Genomic DNA, 20,368 nt, shown 5'->3' on the forward strand with positions numbered 1-20,368 from the left:
GCTATATGTCATAAAGTCGAGATATGTAGAAAAAGAATATTATCGAGAAATAATGTTTCCACTACAACGAAAATATAATCTATTAATGACGTCAGATAAGAAATTAACTCTTTAAAATACTTACCGAAATTTAATACCTTTCACGGTTAAAATCTCCACTTTGTTAATCAATGCGTTGTATTTTAATAAATATTTGATACTCCACAACCCATTTTAAATATAAACGTGTTGTGGGTTTTTACGTGGTCTATTTTAAGATGTTATCTTCAATCTATTACGTCTTCGCTTGCGAACTTAGTTTCTATTTTCGTTTTAGCACTTGTTGTAATCATTATGGAATTGGTAAGTTTATTTTTTCTAAATTAACTTAGTTTTAAGTATTATAACTTTCTTATAAGTAAACTGACTTATTTTGTCAACCCAATGATTGTTATATCGTTTTATTATAATTTCATTTATATTGATCAAAAGTTTAAAATCGAAACTAGAACCTAATGTTTTAAAAATCTTTTAAGGAACAATATATTTCGTATCAAAGTAGATAAATATTTGACAAATTAAGCAATAGCATTTCTTGACCCCGGCTTAGCTCAATAGGGAGAGTGTCAGATTTGTAATACCGAGGTCGCTGGTTCGATCGTTACCACGATTTCTCCGCAGATATTGAGTCTAATTGTTGCCCATTCAAAAGTCATACGGATAAGTTGAGAAAATGGTAATAACTTATCAGTTACCTAGGGAAACTTGGTAGGTGGATCGGCCCCCGATATTAGTCTCATTTCGATGTATGAACGATTTGACCCATTTTAAAGACATTTTTCATACTGCCAAACCGTTACAAAAAGTCGCCCCTTCGAATGTTATCAGGATATCTATCATACTAAAACGAAAAACTTATAACAAAAAGGGGTTAAAACACTGGTAAACCAAAAAAAAACTTTCTTTTATTTAGAAATTAAAAATAAATTTCAAACCTTTTAAAAGGGTAAAAAGAACTAATTTTTTTATTTCCCTTTTCATTTTATAACCCTAAATGATACGGGTATATTCCCGATATTTTTTTAATTTTAAAGGTTGTATGATTCTACCCCAAAGTCCTCAACGTGCGGGGTTTAAAAGGGGCCCAATTTTTAAAATACCTTTTTCGTTACCCAAAGGGGATAAATATCTTTAGGGCTTTTTGTTTTTCATGATGCATTTTCATCTTTTTTGGGATCCCTTTTTTGGCTTATTAAAATATACCTTTTTTTAATAAAATATATTAAAAACTTCCTTAAATGGTGGGACATAAATGACTAAAAAGCCCAAAACGTATTTTAAATGGGCTAAATTTGGAAATTTTTTTAAGTACATATACCAAGGATAATTTTGTACCGTCCCATGGGTTTCAGAGCGTAGTGATTGATGAAGTAGAAGATTGCCAAATGAGAAACTTGTTGAAATGAACCAAATCTCATCAGAGGGGGAGCATATTGGAAACGTTATCTACGCTCGGGATATTGAAGTATACTCCTGGCGTCTAGAGCGGTTCCGAGACCAACAGAAATGAAATTCATTTCAACACAAATGGGCGGGCGGGATTTCAGGTTTGATATAGAAAATTCTATTTGAAAGCCTTCACGTGATTTTTTTTCATAAAATATTCATATGATTTTACCAATTCTGTGGGCAATTCCGTGCTTGTAAATTTAACAATAAATATGATCTTTAGCATGAAGTATTTGAATTGAAAAAACTTATTTGGGTTTTTTTTTACAAAACATAAACGCTACGGTTATTTATGATATTGAAGGAAAACCCGTGACATTACTATACATGTTCTACCCGTGACACGCCTACTACTATCGAAAGATCAATAAAGTTTATATAAATATACGCAATAAAAAGATAAAGTTTTGGCAGCGTTCCACAAAGTTAAAACTAGTGATTAGGGCCGATATTCATTTTGTGATAAACTGATCCGCGTGCGGCGTCTAACTGTTTTTAAAAGATACATTTATTCTATTAACTGGGATAAAAACAATAATAACATAATTATATACATAGTCTCAGACAAACCAATGTAAATTTCCATTTTCTGTGTTTTAAAAACTGCAAATTGGTTTTTTTTAGCTGTTCTTCTTTTGTCTCAAATACAAACATTTTTTTGGGTTAGAGCCCTATTTTATATTAGTTCTCCTTTTTATGGTTGTTTTCCGTTGCATTTGTTTCCCATTATGTTCCCCTTTAGAAACAGACAAAATTTTGTAAAAATTTCCTTTCAAAAATGGGTAGAAGTTTTTACATTGAAGGTTTTGGGCATCCCCTATAAAAAGATCAATACTTGGTGTAAAAGATCAATCAAATTCCATTTTAAATTTTGAATGTTAACGACTTTTTTATTTTTTTAACAAAAAAGTGATACTGCTTCTCGCAGCGAAAAAACCCAAATTTTATCTAAAAATTTTCATACTTGAAAATGTGCTGAAATTTTTTTTTTTTTAGCCACCAAAAAAAACGACATGTATGCTTTTTAGAATTTAGGGAAAAACGAAGAAGGAAATAGACCAAACAGGGGGGACCCTTTCAGGGCTGTGATAGTATAAAAATTGGGCGTAAAAGATTCTGGTTGAAGGGAAAGATTGGGGGCAGAAGGGGGAAAAATTTAAATGGGAAAAGCAAAACCCGAACAAGACCCGGTGAAAATTTTTGGTCAATTTTTCCCTTTAAAGGTTTTAAAATACGCTTTATAAAAAGGTAGTAAACATGTTACAATTATTAGTCTGATAACTGTTTTGTTTTAACAATTTACTCGTTTTTGTAACTGCATTTGTACTTTCCAAAAAAGAACAATAATTAATACTGGTATCTTAAAAAACAGACATTAGTTATTTGGTCAGGGATCTTGTACATAAAGCAGAAAACATGTTTATCTCTGTTCTATTTTCTCAATGTCGATGATAGGGGAACTTGAGAATGAAATATAATATTTTACTATGCAATCTTGAGCTAATTTTTAAAAATCGTTTTTTTTTGTGTGTGTGTTTCTAGCATTCTTATATTTATTTAGATAAAATATAAGAAGTAAAAGATAACGTTCTAAAGATGGCCTTATATACTGTAGACTTTTAAATTACTTGTCTGAAAATTATACTAATACTTCATTTACGTTTTTACATACAAGCTCAGAATAAGATAAAACCGATATGTGTTGTCTATTACATAATTAAAATCTATTCTTTTTCATCCAATAACGCGAGATGAAAGTTTACTTTCATGCATATTCTAATATTTTGCCATTAGTTCTTGAACCTACTTCAGGATATTTTACAAAAACCAGAATAAATTCACAAAATAAAAACTTATTGTATAACTGTATGCATATATGCACTATCTAAAGGGATTTCACAAAGAATTACTGGTAGAAGATCAGATTGGCCAACAACTGCCTTTGTTTGATATAATGTCATTGTTCATCAAAGCGTTAAAGGATCATTGTTTGAAGAAACTGAAACTACAGAATCAAGGAATAGCAGTTGACATGAACAAAACTCTTTTTGTCGTTACTGTTCCTGCAATATGGACAGATGAAGCAAAGAAATTCATGAGAGATGCAGCTATAGAGGTGTGAAATGTTTATTTGTTCGATGCATTCACATAAGGCTATGGAAAACATAGCCTTCATTACATAAACGACTAACGTTTTTGAGGATGGAGACTATAAATAACCGTTTTTACTTCTTATTTTACTTTTTCAATGAAATAATTCAATAACTGAATAAAATACACATACCTGAACTATAATCACCGAAACGATTACAGTAGACAATTAACAAGGTGTGAATCTTGGCGTAAAAATTTCTGGCTGGCACTCACATGACATGATGATTCTTTATGTTATATGTTTCCCGACAGTTGTCTGTAATTCAATTGATCGATTTCCCCATCCACTGTTATTTCGTTAAGCACTCCTTCATTCTTTCACTTGGTGCCATACACCTCTTTTTAGATAACAATAAAGATTTTTATGATGACATTTGTGCTGAGGCTTATTCTAAGTAATACCATTTTATATTTACATGTTGAATGCGTGAATGATAGCAGACATACAGCTGTCGTCCATCACAAGTCTTAATCAAATCGATTGTGCAACATTTTCAATTTTGCCATTTAGCATCTTTGGAGTTGCCCAGTTTAATAACTATCTCAATGTCCATAATTCATGTTAATTTCGACATAATAGAAATATTCTTATTTTATATTTCAGGCTGGTATAGGTAAAAGAAATGTATTGTTAGCCTTAGAGCCAGAAGCTGCTGCAATATATTGTTTACATCTCCCTGAGGGACAAAGAAAAGAAATGAATGACCTTGGTATGAAAGGAGAAAAATTCCTAGTAGCAGACTTGGGAGGTATATCTGTAATCAATCATTTTGTAACTAGGCTTTTATCTTGCTCACTTAATTTGACGAAACGTTTGCTTTTGAAAGTAGCGGTGTTTGTATGATTGTCAGACATGTAACATTTTATTATGTACGCTGATATTCCAAGGTAGAATAATTATTACAATTTATTATTGCCTTGTTAGATGCCTTTTCGGTGGCCATTTTATGCCTGGATATTGTCGAAGTTTTTTCCAATATTTTTTTGTGTCGCCTTGAAAAAGCGACATATAGGGGTTACTTTTGTCGGCGGTGTCGTTGTCGGCGTCCCCTTTAGCTTGTCCGGAGCATAAGTCAGTCATTATAAGTCGGATTGACTTCAAACTTGGTATGCATGCTTCTTATAATGACCCGAAGTGCAGTGCACAAGAACCGGTACTCTGCACTTCTTAATTTTTGAGTTATTGCCCTTTGTTAATTTTCATACTTTATTTTTGTCCGGGCCATTTCTCCTTATGTATAAAAGCTATGGACTTAAAACTTCATAGGATGACAGATCTCATTAATAAGAAGTGCAATGTACAAGAACCGGTGTTCTGCACTTCTTATGTTTTGAGTTATTGCCCTTTGTTAATTTTCATACTATATTTTTGTCCGGGCCATTTCTCCTAAAGTATTAAAGCTATGGACTTAAAACTTCATAAGATGATAGATCTCATTAAGAAGAAGTGCAGTGCACAAGAACCGGTACTCTGATTTTCTTATTTTTTGAGTTATTGCCCTTTGTTAATTTTCATACTTTATGTTTGTCCGGGCCATTTCTTCTAAAGTATAAAAGCTATAGACATTAAACTTCATAGAATGATAGATCTCATTAAGAAGAAGTGCAGTGCACAAGAACCGGTACTCTGCATTTCTTAATTTTTGAGTTATTGCCCTTTGTTAACTTTCATACTTTGTTTGTCCGGGCCATTTCTTCTAAAGTATAAAAGCTATGGACATGAAACTTCATAGAATGATAGATCTCATTAAGAAGAAGTGCAGTGCACAAGAACCGGTACTCTGCATTTCTTATTTTTTGAGTTATTGCCCTTTGTTAATTTTCATACTTTATGTTTGTCCGGGCCATTTCTCCTAAATTATAAAAGCTATAGACTTGAAACTTCATAGGATGATAGATCTTATGGATAAAAAGTGCAGTGCACAGAAACTGCTTCTATGCATTTCTTATTTTTTGAGTTATTGCTCTTTGTTAATTTTCATATTTCATTTTTGTCCTGGCCATTTCTCCTAAACTATATTGTTCACAAGGCGACACATCCCACTCACAGAGTTCAAGTTCATATTAAAGGGTGAACGGAATTTGTGTTATCCCTCGTAAACAGACTGATTTAAACCGAATGTGCAATTTTCGCTCATTGAAATTTGTTTCCATTGCGCTCGAGGTATCTCCCTTTCCAAAATTTTAGATGTTACAATAACAGTAAAAGATGTACATGTTTTACGATCTGAAATATTTTAGGCGGGACAGCTGACTTATCTGCAGTAGAAGTAGACGAAACTGGCTGTCTGAAAGAAATATGCCCTCCACTTGGTGACCCGGTTGGTGGTCAGAAAATAAATGAAGCATTCCTGCAAGTTTGCCATGACAGTTTTGAAGGAAAAGGTTGGAAAGAAACATTTAGCAAGGCAACACCCGTTGAAATGTTGAAAATGGAAGCAGATTTCGAACAGAAAAAAGTTACAATCGGTTCCGAAGATGAAAGCGCTGAAATGATTGATGTAGCTATCCCAGCACCAGTTCTAGATAAACTTGAAGATAAATCCATTCGACTCAAGGACAACGCTTATCTATCGTACCAGGACAGGGAGTTAATGTTTAATTCCAGACGTATCCGTGACAATCTGTTCAAAGAAACGTGCAAAGTTGTCTATGGGACTATAAGGAAAGTGCTTAACAATACTGGAGCAAAGGGGTTAAAAACCGTCGTTCTTGTTGGGGGTTTTGCGGAATCACCCATCGTAATCGAAAACATCCGGCAAATGATTGTTAATGACTTTCCGGAAACCAAGGTTGTAATACCCTCATCGCCCTTTAAGGCCGTTCTAAAAGGGGCAGTCTTGTTTGGCCACGACCCCCTAATATTTAGAAGCAGAATAAGTAGGGAAACTTTTGGAATAGAGACAAATGTGTTGTTTGATGAAAAGGTGCACGATGTGTCAAAGAAATGGAAACACAAAGATACAGGAGAAGACTGGTGTAAAGATATTTTCAGTCTGCATGTTCGTAAAGGCAAGTCGGTGATTTTAGGCGATAAACAGCCAGTTAAAATCTACACTCCTGTTTATGAAAATCAAACACAAATGCGCTTTCCTATTTACACTGCTACATCATTAAATCCAAAATACACAACTGAAGATGGTTGTAAACACATTGGCAATATCACGGTTGATATTCCTGATACAACAGGCGGAACAAAAAGGAAGTGCGAAGTAAGCATGATTTATGGAGGTACGGAATTGTCTGTAATCGCAAAAGACAAAACGACGGAGAAGGAGTTTAACGCAGACATTCAATTCTGTAATATGTAAAACTGGTGAGCGTAAACAGAGCATAAACTGAGCATAAACTGCATTGTATACTGTAGATATTGAAAATTCACATACACGGCAGAGAGGAATTTGGTTGAGTTTTAGAAATAGTTTGTATTCAAAATAAATTTTATGTGAATGATACGCCGAAATGAGTACAGTGGCAAGAGGTGAACTTTTCTATTTGTAAATAAGGACACACACATATATTTTACATATGATAATATTAGAATGGATATAAGTTTAAGAACTAGATGTTCAACTGCAAGTTACCTTGTTGTTACTTCAATGTATTACGAAATTTCAAACATATGGAAAAGGAGAATATATCTCTATTCATATGCTTACAAGTTGAATGTAATGTATTGATATTTCATATTTATATTTCATAGATTTTGATTTTAATGTTATTCTATCATTTACAATACAATAATGTCGTATATGATATAATTTTTCTTCTCCGTTCAGATGGCCATTTTGTTCAAGGCAAATTGAGGATGTCCATATATAAGATAAATGTGTTTACACTTCTTGTAAGTTGGGGCTAAGTATAATGTGAAACAATTCGGATGGACAAATGCATTTGAAAAATGAAAACAAATAATCGTTTCAAATAGTGCAACCCGGAAGACACAATTATTTAAAACAACTTGCTGTACCGAATTTAAAAAAAAATTATTTACTGATAGTTGTATTTTTTTTAAATATAAGTCATGCTTTATTCATTTAATTTAGTAAATGTACATACATAACATATATTCGAACTTTTATATAGCATATATTATTGCTGTAAATAGAATGATTTTTATTTGTATTTTCATTTATTTTGTTTGGTGGTACACTTTTGATATAACAAAAAATAGGATGTGATTGGGTATATTTAATATAGTGATTGAGGGTTGTTGCACTGATAAAGTCATGTGATCTGATATATGTATATGGCATTCTTGCTTAGTTACCTCATGTTTAGTTAAGCGTATATTCGTAACTGCTATCAAAGAAATGATTTAATATTATTGTAGTTAATCATATCATGTGTTACTTATTTTATTTAACTACTGACTGTTGTTATATTTATCGTATTTATGATTTATTATAATATTGATTGATGTTATTATTACTCAAGTGTATGTAGTAGTTTTTAAAATTTGTTGTTAGAATTTTATTAAATTCTTGAAGGAAAGCAAAATTTATTTAATTTCCTATAAACGGGTGTAGAAATTGATAAATAAACTAATTCTGTCAGTTTTTGGCTCACCTGTCACAAAGTGACAGGGTGAGCTTTTGTGATCGCTTTTCATCCGTCGTCCGTCCGCCGTCCGTAAACTTTTACTTTAAATGACATCTCCTCATAAACCACTCAGCCAATTTCATCCAAACTTCACAGGAATGTTCCTTTGGTGGTCACCTTTGAAAATTGTTCAAAGAATTTAATTCCATGCAGAACTCTGGTTGCCATGGCAACCAAAAGAAAAAACTTTAAATATCATCTTCTAAAAAACCCCAAACAGCGAGAGCTTAGATATTTGGCAAGAAACATCTTCTAGTGAGTGTCTACCAAGTTTGTTCAAATAAAAGCCCTGGGGTCAAAATTGGCCCCGCCCCAGGGTGTCATTGATTTTCCCTATATGCATAAAGTAAAAACTTAGAAAATCCTCTTTTAAAGAACCCAAAGAGCTAGAGCTAAGATATTTAGCATGAAACATGTTCTAATGGATGTCTACAAAGTTTGTTCAAATAAGAGCCCTGGGGTCAAAATTGGCCCCGCCCCGGGGGTCATTGATTTTCCTTATATGTGTATAGCAAAAACTTAAAAAATCTTTTTTGAAAAAAAAAACCCAAATAGCTAGAGTTTAGATACTAAGCATGAAACATCTTCTAGTGATTGTCTACCAAGTTTTTTCAAATAAAAGCCCTGAGATCAAAATTGGCCCCGCCCCAGGGGGTCATTCATTTTCCTTATATATGTATAACAAAAACTTAAAAAATCTTCTTTGAAAAAACTCAAATAGCTAGAGTTTAGATATAACGCACGCAGCATCTTCTAGTGAGTGTCTACAAAGTTTGTTCAAATAAAAGCCCTGGGGTCAAAATTGGCCGGCCCCGGGGGATATTGAATTGTATAGCAAAAACTTAAAAATCTTTGAAAAAAACCCGAATAGCTAGAGTTTAGATATTAAGCATGAGACAATTTATAGTAAGTGTCTACAAAGATTGTTCAAATAAAAGCCCTGGGGTCAAAACTGGCCCTGCCACAGGTGTGTCATTGTTTTTGACTATATGTGTAAAGAAAAAACTTGAAAAAATCTTCTTTTAAAAAACCCAACGAGCTAGACCTTAGATGTTTAGCATGAAACATCTTCTAATGGGTGTCTACCAAGTTTGTTCAAATAAAAGCCCTGGGGTTTAAACTGGCCCCGCTCCGGGGGCCTATATACAGGTGAGCGACTTCAGGGCCATCATGGCCCTCTTGTTTTGTAACGTAGGGTTCTTTTATAAACCCAAGTTTTCTGAATGAGCCATAGATTTTTCTTCATCTCTGCTGAATTGTTACAAGAAACCTAAAAGTGCTTATCACATAAAAGAACACTTAGCTCCTGATTGCGTTCATTCTAAATAAATACAGAGACCATGAAGTAATATATACGCAAACAAGTGAAAAATAAAGGATATACAATTATATAGTATATCTAACAATAACTTCCTAATTAACTAGCCGACATTATAACATTTATTCCGAATAATATATGTACAAACTATTAAATAAAACTAACACTACGTGTTCAAATTGACTGTTGTAAAAACTAGCGATATTAGTGATAAAAGTAAGATACTGATGGTTAAATCATTATTTCCCGTGGGCAGCAACTTTTCTGGTGCTTGAGAAAGCATCACAGTATAGACAAGGTTGTGGGTGTAAAATGTCATCCTTATATTCAATCAGGGCTATTATATTTTCAATCGTTGAAGGTCGTTGAGCACGACATTTTATTAGGCATTTGTCTTGTTTTCTTTTAGTTCCTTATCAGTTACTAATTATTTATTCTTATGTTGTGGTTTGCTCCTTGCCACTGGCTCTTGTTATTGGGTCGGTGGGGGTTGCGTTCATTGAACTGCCTTTCCTTGTTGATCTTGTTTATCATATTTTCTTGAAATTCCGACAGTTTGATCTTGATTGCTCCATTTTATCCTTTTAAAAACTGTTTAATCTTCTTAATATATATTTCCTGTGCTTTCAATATGTCTGACATAAGTGTAGTAATTGATACTATCAATATATTCCATTCATTTTATAAAGTTCCACACAATGTTTACTCATGTATACACACACACACACGCGCGCGCGCACGCACGCACGCGCGCGCACGCGCGCACGCACAATCAGCTTACTAGAAAGAGATAGTACATCACTTTCAATGAAACAAGTTGGAAGTATAACATGTAAACATTTTCGGGTGTAATATATTTCCTAATGTTATCATATTATTTTCAACCACTGCCGTACATGAACATAGTCACTGAAAACCGAGTCTGCAATATTTGATAATTAATGCATGTTGGGCAAAGTTAAATTTCCCATAATACATAGTTATTCGTTTTCTAAGAGAATGAATACATGAAATTCTAATTCGGTTCTCCTATATGACTGTTTCTCCAGCCAAAATAATTTTAAAAAATACATAGGGCGATAAGTCGAAACAAACTGCATTATAACATATTTGTTTCCTTTTAAAAGTCATTTTCTAAAAAGAAATATTAATAAATGATAATAATAATGTGTCACATTCCGGCCATTCTCAAATTAAATCAATTGGGATAATATTTAACGAATATGATTTTAAAAGCCATATATCTGCTGCAAAAAATATTGTTTGAATTTTAAAAAATGCTTCGGAATTGTTTGTATGAAATAAATATGGTAGTCAAAAAGGTGAATGGCGCATGCACGATATCATTGCTAAACGGATAAAACACTTCTGTAATATTTTTGTAACATTGTATTTTGTTAACGTATTCATGTGTGTTAAATACAATAGAAATCTTATATTACAACTCTTTCAAGAAACGACCATAAATATGTTAATGTTACTGTTGATAAATTTAAAGAAATATTTGATTACGGTATAGCCTTTAAATATTACATGTGAAACTTGATATTATATTGATCCAATGTTTCATATTTTACAACTTATTCTAAATATAACCTTGTAAATTGGTGAAATGTTCTTTTTATAAATGTTACACAATCGTTTTCGTTTAAGTCGGGTTAACTTCATGTCTTCTCCTTTTCTCACTTGTGTTTCTTAAATGAGATTACTCTGGTGTGCTTATCATAATGGAATTGGTGAGTTAACCTTATTTGTAAACCAACATTTCAATATTTTTAAAAGCTTTTCTTCTATGATTATTTCTTTAATGATCTGATGGCATAATATGGTACATATTGTTAACCAAAGATTATATATGTAACAACACTATAATAAGTAATAAATAGTGGAAAAGTAAAGAGGGGGTTGATCCATGTAATCATAACAATCCTCCATTCATTAATTATTTTAAAGCATAGTTCCAAATATATGACCTACATTTTGATACAACTGAAGGATTTTTATACACGATACTATCACTGTAAACTTTGCATACAATCGTCGCTTAAAATATAAGTCTTCTGTTGAAAGAGGGAAATAAATTTGTAATCAAATATGTTACGATGATTTATTTTCAATCTTAGAGCATCATTAAAGACCCTAAATTGGTTATTGCTCTGGATATTGGAAGTACCTACTCGGGATATGCCTGGCAGTCTAGAGACGAGTTCGAGACCAACAGAAATGAAATTCATTTCAACACAAATTGGGGAGGCGGAGCACTTCAGGTTTGATATACATTGAAACTAGAATGGAGGTGGGGCTTAATTGTGTACTTTGCAAGTTGCTTTAAAGGGCAGAGGTTGTCACGTTTTTCATTTATTTCTTTAACGTTGTAAACCAAAATGATGTACATTGTACTATCCTATTTGATATTATTACGACATGTAATTGACAGTTAATATAGTATTTATATTGTAGAAACTATTGGCAAGAAATGTTTCTATAGTTTTAATGAGTTGTGAATATTGACTCTGATGTTGATCATAAGAATAAATTTAGGTAGGACCAATATGATATGTTCATGCTTTTTCTTACCGATACCAATTCTGCATTTAACCAGGCAGTTTAAAGTAATTGGAATGTCGTTGGACAAAATAATCTAAATATTGTTTAGTTAATAACGTAATTATTAGTTGATGACGTTAACCTAAAGTCCGATACATGTTTTACCTGTGTTATTGAAATATCAATTATGTTTATGCATAGGTTTGTGGTAATAATAGGCATAGGCACGCGACCAATTATTTTTGTTAATGCGTATTTTTAAACATTAATTAACATGTTTAATGATCAACATTATTTTGCAACAAAAATCAAAGCCTCTCTGTACTGTTGCCGATAGCTCCGCCCTTTCACACCCGCACTTATTTTTTATTTAAGTTTATAAAAAGGTAGTTTTACGTCGGCGTTCTTTTAAAGTGAAAGTGTTGAGTTGAAACCCGCATATGACGCAAGGTTTGGGGAATTTTTCAGTTGTGCTGGCAAATGAGTGTGGATTTGATGCGCTTAGAAAATGGATGGTATGGACAGTAAAGAGTCATTTGATTTAATTGAAAACATTTAGATTTTTGGGACTTCCTGTCGAATTATTTTTTTATGAAAATAATGAAATGAATTTTGACTTTAACCTAAGAAGAAAGCAACAGCAACCTCTACAAGTGAAGCCTCTTCTATCATACAGACGAAACAAAAACAACTGTATCATGATGGTTCATGTTCAAAATTCTGTTACAACGGTGGTGGTTGTTAAATCAGATGGAAAGAAAATTACCATTGACGTTAAAATTGTTTTATTCAATAAAATTTGAACTAGTCTCGTTGATAGATTGCCGAACTAATTAATGATTGGTTAAAAAGAAATATACAGTTTGCTTGTTATATAATTTGTAATTTGATAAACTAATTAGCAACAGTCATAAAAGTAAAACTTTCTGATTTGTTTAATTTATATTAACATTGTGATCTTTCAATATTTTCATAATGCCTGTCTCAGCACACTGTCACCTGTGCCTAAAAGGGAAACACACACTCCAAGAAACTTTGCATTGTTGTGATATATTAATTTTAGTCTGAGTGTACGTTACTATGGGTGCCTATCTTTACCAATAGTTAAACACTTAGTTATTATGTTAATGAGCTTACTATCTATATAATGAGCTTTCATGTTGATAAGATTATTTACAGATACTAATTCTATCTGATTTAATTGATTTTTCTGTAAAATAGTTATATTGTTAAATTTCGAATTTATAGTTCACTCCTAAGAACACTAAAATGTGTCAACAACAGCCTTAAAAGATATTTATACGTTCATGTATAATAAAACTTATACATTTAGTCACTTATATATCAGATAACTTTGAAGTCAAGTCATACCTGTTTTTTTTTTTAATTCAAGCCTTGTTAATTCTAACTTGAACATTTTCTTCCTTGGTAAAGTAGTAGTTTCGTAAATCACCACATCCTTGACGCTTTCCTGCACCGTGGTCTGTCTTACTTTTTTATATGATTGTTTCCGATATTTACATTAACGATGTTTATATGTGCTAAGATTGGCAAATTGTTTTAAATGTGTTTTTGATTAGTTTCCTATAAAACGCAGGATCCATAACATTTGAACTTCCCTAAAAAACCGTGTTACATTTAGTTGTACCCATCGTGTTCCAATTTCGGTGTCATCCTTTGTTTTAATTAAGGATCTTACGCCGCCTTTTTAGGAATGGCTCGAAAGTATCATACTGAAGGTGGACATAACCAGATTTTTGTCAATATTACCTTCTAAAACGACTAAGTTTGTAAAATAAAGCGACTTTTATTATTGTGAAAAATAAGTTGACAAATGCTATCTAAATACGAAAAAGTAAAACTATTTTTGATGCCAATCTTTGTTAACTCACTTTAGAAGATGCATTGCATATCATTTTATTGTAGCTTCATAAAACAACTACATGTTTGGTGTTAGAATGTCAGAAGAACGAAGAAGGAGCAATAGATCAAAGACAACCGGACCTTGCACGGTCTTTAAGAAGTATAAAACTGAATGTAGACGATACTGGTATGAAGGTCAAGATTGGACATGAAGCTGAAAAAGTTTACAGTGGAATAGCAAAGCAGAAACAAGACCCCGGTGAACTTGCTGGTCAATATTACTTCTTCAAAAGGTTCAAACTACTGCTTTATAATGAGGTAGTTAACTTTTTAAATATTGTACAACCATATGTCTTATTGCTTTTTTGTTTGAACAATTTATACGTTTTTGTTACAATACTTTATACAGGTATCCTATAAAACAGTTTTCAATAATTGGGCCAGTGAATGTTTATCTTATTTTGTTTTTCATAGAATAAACATAACGCTGAGTTTGTTTTGAATTTTAATGTGCTAAGTATCTGGGTATTTTCTCAATGTCGTAATTTATAGAATGATATTTACCTATGTAATCTGGAGCTCATTTTTTAATAATCGTTGTTTTATTTTTTAATTTTTTTGTAGCATTCATATATTTATTTAGATATGATATAAGAAGTAAATAAAACATTCTAAAGTTTTCCAAGTATATTTTGTGGACTTTAAATTAGTTGTCTGTAACTTATATAATAATTTATTTCAGTTTTAAAAACTAGCTCGGAATAAGATAAAACCAATATGTTCTGGTCATTACTTTATTAAAATCTCTTCTTTTTCATTCAATAACACGAGGAGTTGAAAAGTCTAGTTTCATGAATAGTCTTTGAACATACTTCAGAATGTTTAACTAAATAGCAGCATGATTTTACATACATTATATGTTGTGTTACTTATTGTATTATCGTATGCATATACACATTCTTTGAAGGGATTTCACAAAGAATTACTGGTAGAAGATGAGATTGGTCAACGACTGCCTTTGTTCGATGTAATGTCATTGTTCATCAAAGCATTAAAGGATCATTGTTTGAAGAAAATACAGACTCAAGGAATAACAGATGACATAAACAAAACTCTTTTTGTCGTTACCGTTCCTGCAATATGGAAGGATGACGCAAAGAAATTCATGAGAGATGCAGCTATAGAAGTATGAAACATTTATTTGTAGGATGCACAAGTACAAATTATCACATGTTGCGGCGATTTGTCTTTGATGTTCCTCAGCTGTTATACGCAAGTATCATGCTTTACTGGTAATATCGCACAGTGCTATATCTCAGATAAAGCATACTTCTTTAGATAAAAGTGTGCGTTATTTCAAATAAATCACAGTTATCTAAGTACATTTGGTTATGTATAAGCGTGACAAATACACAAGGGCCACTGAACGGTACTAAAATTTAGGCTCGAAAAACAACGAATATATTCATATTGGGGAAATATAATGGGATATTGAGGATATGGTTGTCAGTTTAGAAAAAGTTTTGTTTGAGGCTTGAACGAACTTGTTTATAAACCTTTTAATCCTTTTCCTGAATGAAATTTGGTGCGAGGAGGTACTGCCTGTATAAACATGTTCATGAGTAGATATACTCGCAATATTTTCAATGTCAAGTCCCCGAAAAAAAACAATAATCGTTTTCATTGAAAAAAAATTAAAATCCGTTTTTTGGCATACCATAAAACATGCTGATTGAAAGGCGGTTACCGTAATACTGTTTTTGTCTGTGGCCATCCAACCGCTTTACTTCTGATTGGCTCTTACGTTATGGGGTTTACAGTAAGAAAAAAATCGATCATTTGCATGTACCAAAAAAAGTAACCGATGTTCCTTGTGGGAATAAAATCTATTAAGGGAAGCAAAATATATATTTGAATTTTATGTAAGATCAAAATTTTTATTTATGTTTATCATTCGATAAAACAGTTATAGTATATCGAACTCGACTTCGATGTGGCTATATCATGGCCTGGGGCGGCTTCTCGGATTTTTCCTATAGAAAATGTTCTCGGCCTTACGGCTTCGATCATTTTCTGTAGAGAAAACCCTTCGATGACGCCCAAGGCCATGATATTTCCACATAACAGTCTCGTCGCTATACTATAACTATAACATTACATCACATGCTTCTTGGTTATATTCATATTCATTCACATTCATATTTGTATGGAAAACATCAGTATCTTGAACTAGCCTTCATACATAAATCGCCTAATATTTGTGAGGGTGTGGCGCCAATATTTATAATAAGTGGAGACTCTAATAACTATTTGCTATTTCATAGTTAACAAATAAATAATTCAATATCTGAATAAAGTAACATATCTGTACTATAATTACCAAAACGATTTCAGTAGACAATTTGAAAAGTCGAAGAGTAAGTCTTGGCGTGAACGGTCTTTGGTGTTTCTGGGCACTCACATGATGACTTATTGTTATATGTTTCCGAAAGTTGTCTGTAATTCAAAATATCGATTTCCCTATTTTTTTGTCCCATCAACTGTTATTTCGTTAAGTACACACTCAATCTTTTATCTGGGGCCATACACCTTTTTTTATGTCACCATATAGGTTGTATGATTACATTTTCAATACGCATTTTTAGCATATGCGGGGTTTATAACTATCTTAATGTTGATTTCGACATCAAGGAAGTATTCTAATTTAATATTTCAGGCTGGTATTGGAAAAAGAAATGTATTGTTAGCCTTAGAGCCCGAGGCTGCAGCTATATATTGTTTACACCTCCCTGAGGGACAAAGAAAAGAAATGAATGACATTGGTTTAAAAGGAAAGAAGTTTCTAGTAGCCGACCTAGGAGGTATATACAATGTATTTAATCAATTCATGTTGTAAATACGCATTACACATCCGACTTTGACAAAACGACTTAAAGTATAGGTTTTTAAGATATTCACGATCTATTCAATCTTATATTGAACTCTGATATATCATTTTAAGTTCTTGTTTATCCCCCAATACCATCTGGTGATTCTTGTGTCTGGATTATGCCAGGACTGCATTGTGTGAACGTCGCTCTGCCTTGGTATTCTTTTTCAACATATTTTGCTATACTTTGCTGGTTTGTCAGGATCATGGATTCCAATACCGTCAATGTAAGAGACTGAAAACTGTTTTACCGAGATATCTCTCTTTCCAGAATGTAAAGGAGTTCTGATAAAGAAATATACACATAAAATTAATATAAAGTGAGATTCTTAGCCCGAGTTTAGTTAAAAACGTTTTTAAAAAACGTTTGCTTTTATGACATTTTGCACTATGAAAATAAATATTCTTAAAGACTTAATGTGCAATTTATCTGAAATTTTGCGCACAAGTTATATGGTATTAAAAAGATTTTGTATCCCGTTAAGTAAAAATTCTGAGCGAAGTCCCTTCAATTTTGCAATTTATTTCACAGATATAGATGATATTTCTTACTAAAATATTTTAGGCGGGACAGCTGACTTATGTACAGTTGAAGTAGATACAACAGGTCAACTTAAAGAAATATGCCCTCCACTTGGTGACCTTGTTGGTGGGCAGAAAATAAATGAAGCATTCATGCAAGTTTGCCATGACAGCTTTGAAGGACAAGGTTGGAAAGAAACTTTTAGTAAGGCAACCCCTGTCGAAATGTTGAAAATGGATGCAGATTTCGAAAGGAAAAAGGTAACAATCGGTTCCGAAGATGAAGAAGCAGACATGATTGATATAGAAATCCCAGCGCCAGTCCGAGATAAATTAGAAGATAAAACAATCCGTCTCAAGGACAATACATACCTTGCGTTCGAAAGCCGAGAGTTAATGTTTAATTCAAGATATATACGTGACATTCTTTTCAAAGAAACGTGCCAAGCTGTCTATGGGACAATAAGGAAAGTGCTTAACAATACTGGGGCAAAGGGGCTTAAAACCGTCGTCCTTGTTGGGGGTTTTGCGGAATCACCCATTGTAATTGAAAACATCCGGCACATGATTGTTAATGATTTTCCGGAAACAAAGGTTGTAATACCATCATCTCCCTTTAAGGCCGTTTTGACAGGAGCAGTCTTGTTTGGTCACGACCCCTTTATATTTAGGAGCAGAATAAGTAGGGCAACTTTTGGAATAGAGACAAATGTGTTGTTTGATGAAAAGGTGCATGATGCGTCAAAGAAATGGAAACACAAAGATACAGGAGAAGACTGGTGTAAAGATATTTTCAGTCTGCACGTACGTAAAGGCAAGTCGGTGATTCTAGGCGATAAACAGTCAGTCAAAAACTACACTCCTCTTTATGAAAATCAAACACAAATGCGCTTTCCTATTTACACTGCTACATCATTAAATCCAAAATACACAACTGAAGATGGTTGTAAACACATTGGCGATATCACGGTTGATATTCCTGATACAACAGGTGGAACAAAAAGGGAGTGCGAAGTAAGCGTGATTTATGGAGGTACGGAGTTGTCTGTAATCGCAAAAGACAAGACAACAGGGAAGGAGTTTAACGCAGACATTCAATTCTGTTATATGTAAATCTGGTGAGCGTTAATACGTTAATAGAGAAAACAGTGTCTGATATTACAAAATTTATCAGACAAGGCTTAGAAAAAAGAAGCCGTGTCCAAGCCTGATAAATTTTATAATATTAAACACTTGTTTGGTATTCCATTTACCATGTTTGCAATTTTAGTATGCGTTTCTTTCTTTAAATTTCAAATGAAACAAAAACCTCTCGAGTTAATGCCACGCTCAGTAATATGCCAAGGGTAATGTCCTTAAGAAATAAACCCAACTGTTTTTAGTCAAATGTAAAAAAATCTGGAAAGCATTACTCACAACAAAATTACATAAGAATTGCAGACTCTGTTCGATTTAGTCTGTACATGTAAGACTTTAAAATCCTTAAAATGTATTTGATTCAAGTTTATCAGTTTGATATTTTTAACTAGTAAGAGGTAAAACATGTCATTCTTTACAATTTATTTCAATATGTATTGACGAGATGTCTGATAAAGCTGAGGTGATAAATAAAGCTAAATTTATCAGGCATGCACTTTACCAACAGAAATCAATGTACTGACTGTACGATATACTATAAGTTATTGAAGAAATGTTCAAATAAACCACAGAGAGGAATTTGGTTGAGTCTTAGTCCAACTTTGTATTCAGAATAATATTAAATGTAAATGTAAGTACAGTCAAAATGACAAGAAGGTTGTAATAAATAAGTGCATACCATTATATTTTACATATCATGATATGTCAAAAGATATAAGTTAAAGAACTTGATTTTCGTTTGCAAGATCAACCTGTTTTTACTTCAATGTTTTATTATAAAATTTCACACCATATGGTAAAGGAGACTTGTATTCACATGCTTACAAATTGAATGAAATTTATTAATTACATACATTTCTATTTAAATATATTTCTTTAATTTGCAATACAATAATTCCATATATGATATATTTTTTTCTTCTCAGTACACACGGTTTCCTTAAAAAAAGATATCCATTTTGCGCCATTTTTAATCAAGACAAGAAAAGGATGTCGATATATAAGATAAATGTCTTCTTTCAAGTGGAGGATAAGAATAATGTGAAAGAATACCAGCGGGCAATAGCATTTGAAAATGAAAACAAATAATCGTCTTAAAATTCAACCAGGAAGACACAATTACATAAAAACCAACTTCCTGTACCGTAATTTAAAATATTTTTACATGTAGTTTTTTATTAATTAAATAGCAAATGTTCATACAAAACACATATTCTAACTTTTGCATAGCATATTTTAGAGCTTTTATCATTGCTGTAAAAAGAATAATTTTCTTTTGTGTAACTTTTTTTATTTTATTAGGTGGTTCACATTTGACATTACAATAAAAAGGATTTGATTGAGTATATTTAATATAGTGATTGAGGGTTGTTGTACTGATAAAGTCATGTCATCATATATAATATTATTATGACATTCATACTTAGTTACCTCATGTTTAGCTTATCTTATATTCGTTATTGCTCTCAAAGTATTTATCATTGTATTCATTTGAAATAACTACTGGTTGTTGTTTTTTCTTTAAAAAATGATTTATTATTGTATTTAATTATCTCGTGTTAGTTTAAACATATTTATTTCAATATTTTACATATATTACATTTTATATGTGAATAATTGTTACATAAATTGAAAGGGATTAGAACGAAAGAAAACTTATATAGTTCCTCTCCCTAGATAACAAATGATATTTACACAAACATATATGGCAGGATAGCTATTTCATTTAAATTATTAAGTAAGAATATTGCAAGATTTAGTTTAAACATAAACAATGAAAAAAAAAGGAGAAAGAAATTAGGAATGCA

At 32.2% G+C, this 20,368-nt stretch overlaps 2 protein-coding genes across 4 annotated transcripts; both read left to right on the forward strand.

The window, feature by feature from the left end:
* The first annotated feature begins 211 nt into the window (after nt 1-211).
* On the forward strand, nt 212-20,116 carry LOC132751583 (heat shock 70 kDa protein 12A-like). 3 transcript variants are annotated; one of them, XM_060741765.1, is made up of 7 exons: nt 212-342; nt 11,686-11,829; nt 14,036-14,290; nt 14,940-15,158; nt 16,689-16,833; nt 17,467-18,541; nt 19,487-20,116. In XM_060741765.1, exons 1-6 carry the CDS (start codon nt 334-336, stop codon nt 18,534-18,536), a joined length of 1,842 nt encoding a protein of 613 aa, XP_060597748.1. In that variant the 5' UTR covers nt 212-333; the 3' UTR covers nt 18,537-18,541; nt 19,487-20,116. The 3 variants fall into 3 exon arrangements, with proteins under 3 accessions (XP_060597748.1, XP_060597747.1, XP_060597749.1); XM_060741764.1 differs by having other exon boundaries at nt 17,467-20,116; XM_060741766.1 differs by lacking the exon at nt 212-342 and adding an exon at nt 11,099-11,298 and having other exon boundaries at nt 17,467-20,116.
* Nucleotides 3,350-8,198, forward strand: LOC132751582 (heat shock 70 kDa protein 12B-like). The gene is made up of 3 exons (XM_060741763.1): nt 3,350-3,604; nt 4,247-4,391; nt 5,884-8,198. The coding sequence occupies exons 1-3, from the start codon at nt 3,365-3,367 to the stop codon at nt 6,951-6,953; spliced, it is 1,455 nt and encodes a 484-aa protein (XP_060597746.1). The 5' UTR covers nt 3,350-3,364; the 3' UTR covers nt 6,954-8,198.
* Nucleotides 20,117-20,368: the final 252 nt, after the last annotated feature.

This window comes from Ruditapes philippinarum, unplaced genomic scaffold (assembly GCF_026571515.1).
Source record: "Ruditapes philippinarum isolate M1 unplaced genomic scaffold, ASM2657151v2 ctg4242_1_1_1_1, whole genome shotgun sequence".
NCBI lineage: Eukaryota > Metazoa > Mollusca > Bivalvia > Venerida > Veneridae > Ruditapes > Ruditapes philippinarum.

Coding starts and splice junctions, on each gene's coding strand:
- LOC132751582 (XM_060741763.1), top strand. CDS start 3,365: ATGCACTATCTAAAGGGATTTCACAAAGAATTACTGGTAGAAGATCAG. Junction 3,605..4,246: donor TGAGAGATGCAGCTATAGAG/GTGTGAAATGTT, acceptor TTTATATTTCAG/GCTGGTATAGGTAAAAGAAA. Junction 4,392..5,883: donor CCTAGTAGCAGACTTGGGAG/GTATATCTGTAA, acceptor GAAATATTTTAG/GCGGGACAGCTGACTTATCT.
- LOC132751583 (XM_060741764.1), top strand. Junction 15,159..16,688: donor TGAGAGATGCAGCTATAGAA/GTATGAAACATT, acceptor TTAATATTTCAG/GCTGGTATTGGAAAAAGAAA. Junction 16,834..17,466: donor TCTAGTAGCCGACCTAGGAG/GTATATACAATG, acceptor AAAATATTTTAG/GCGGGACAGCTGACTTATGT.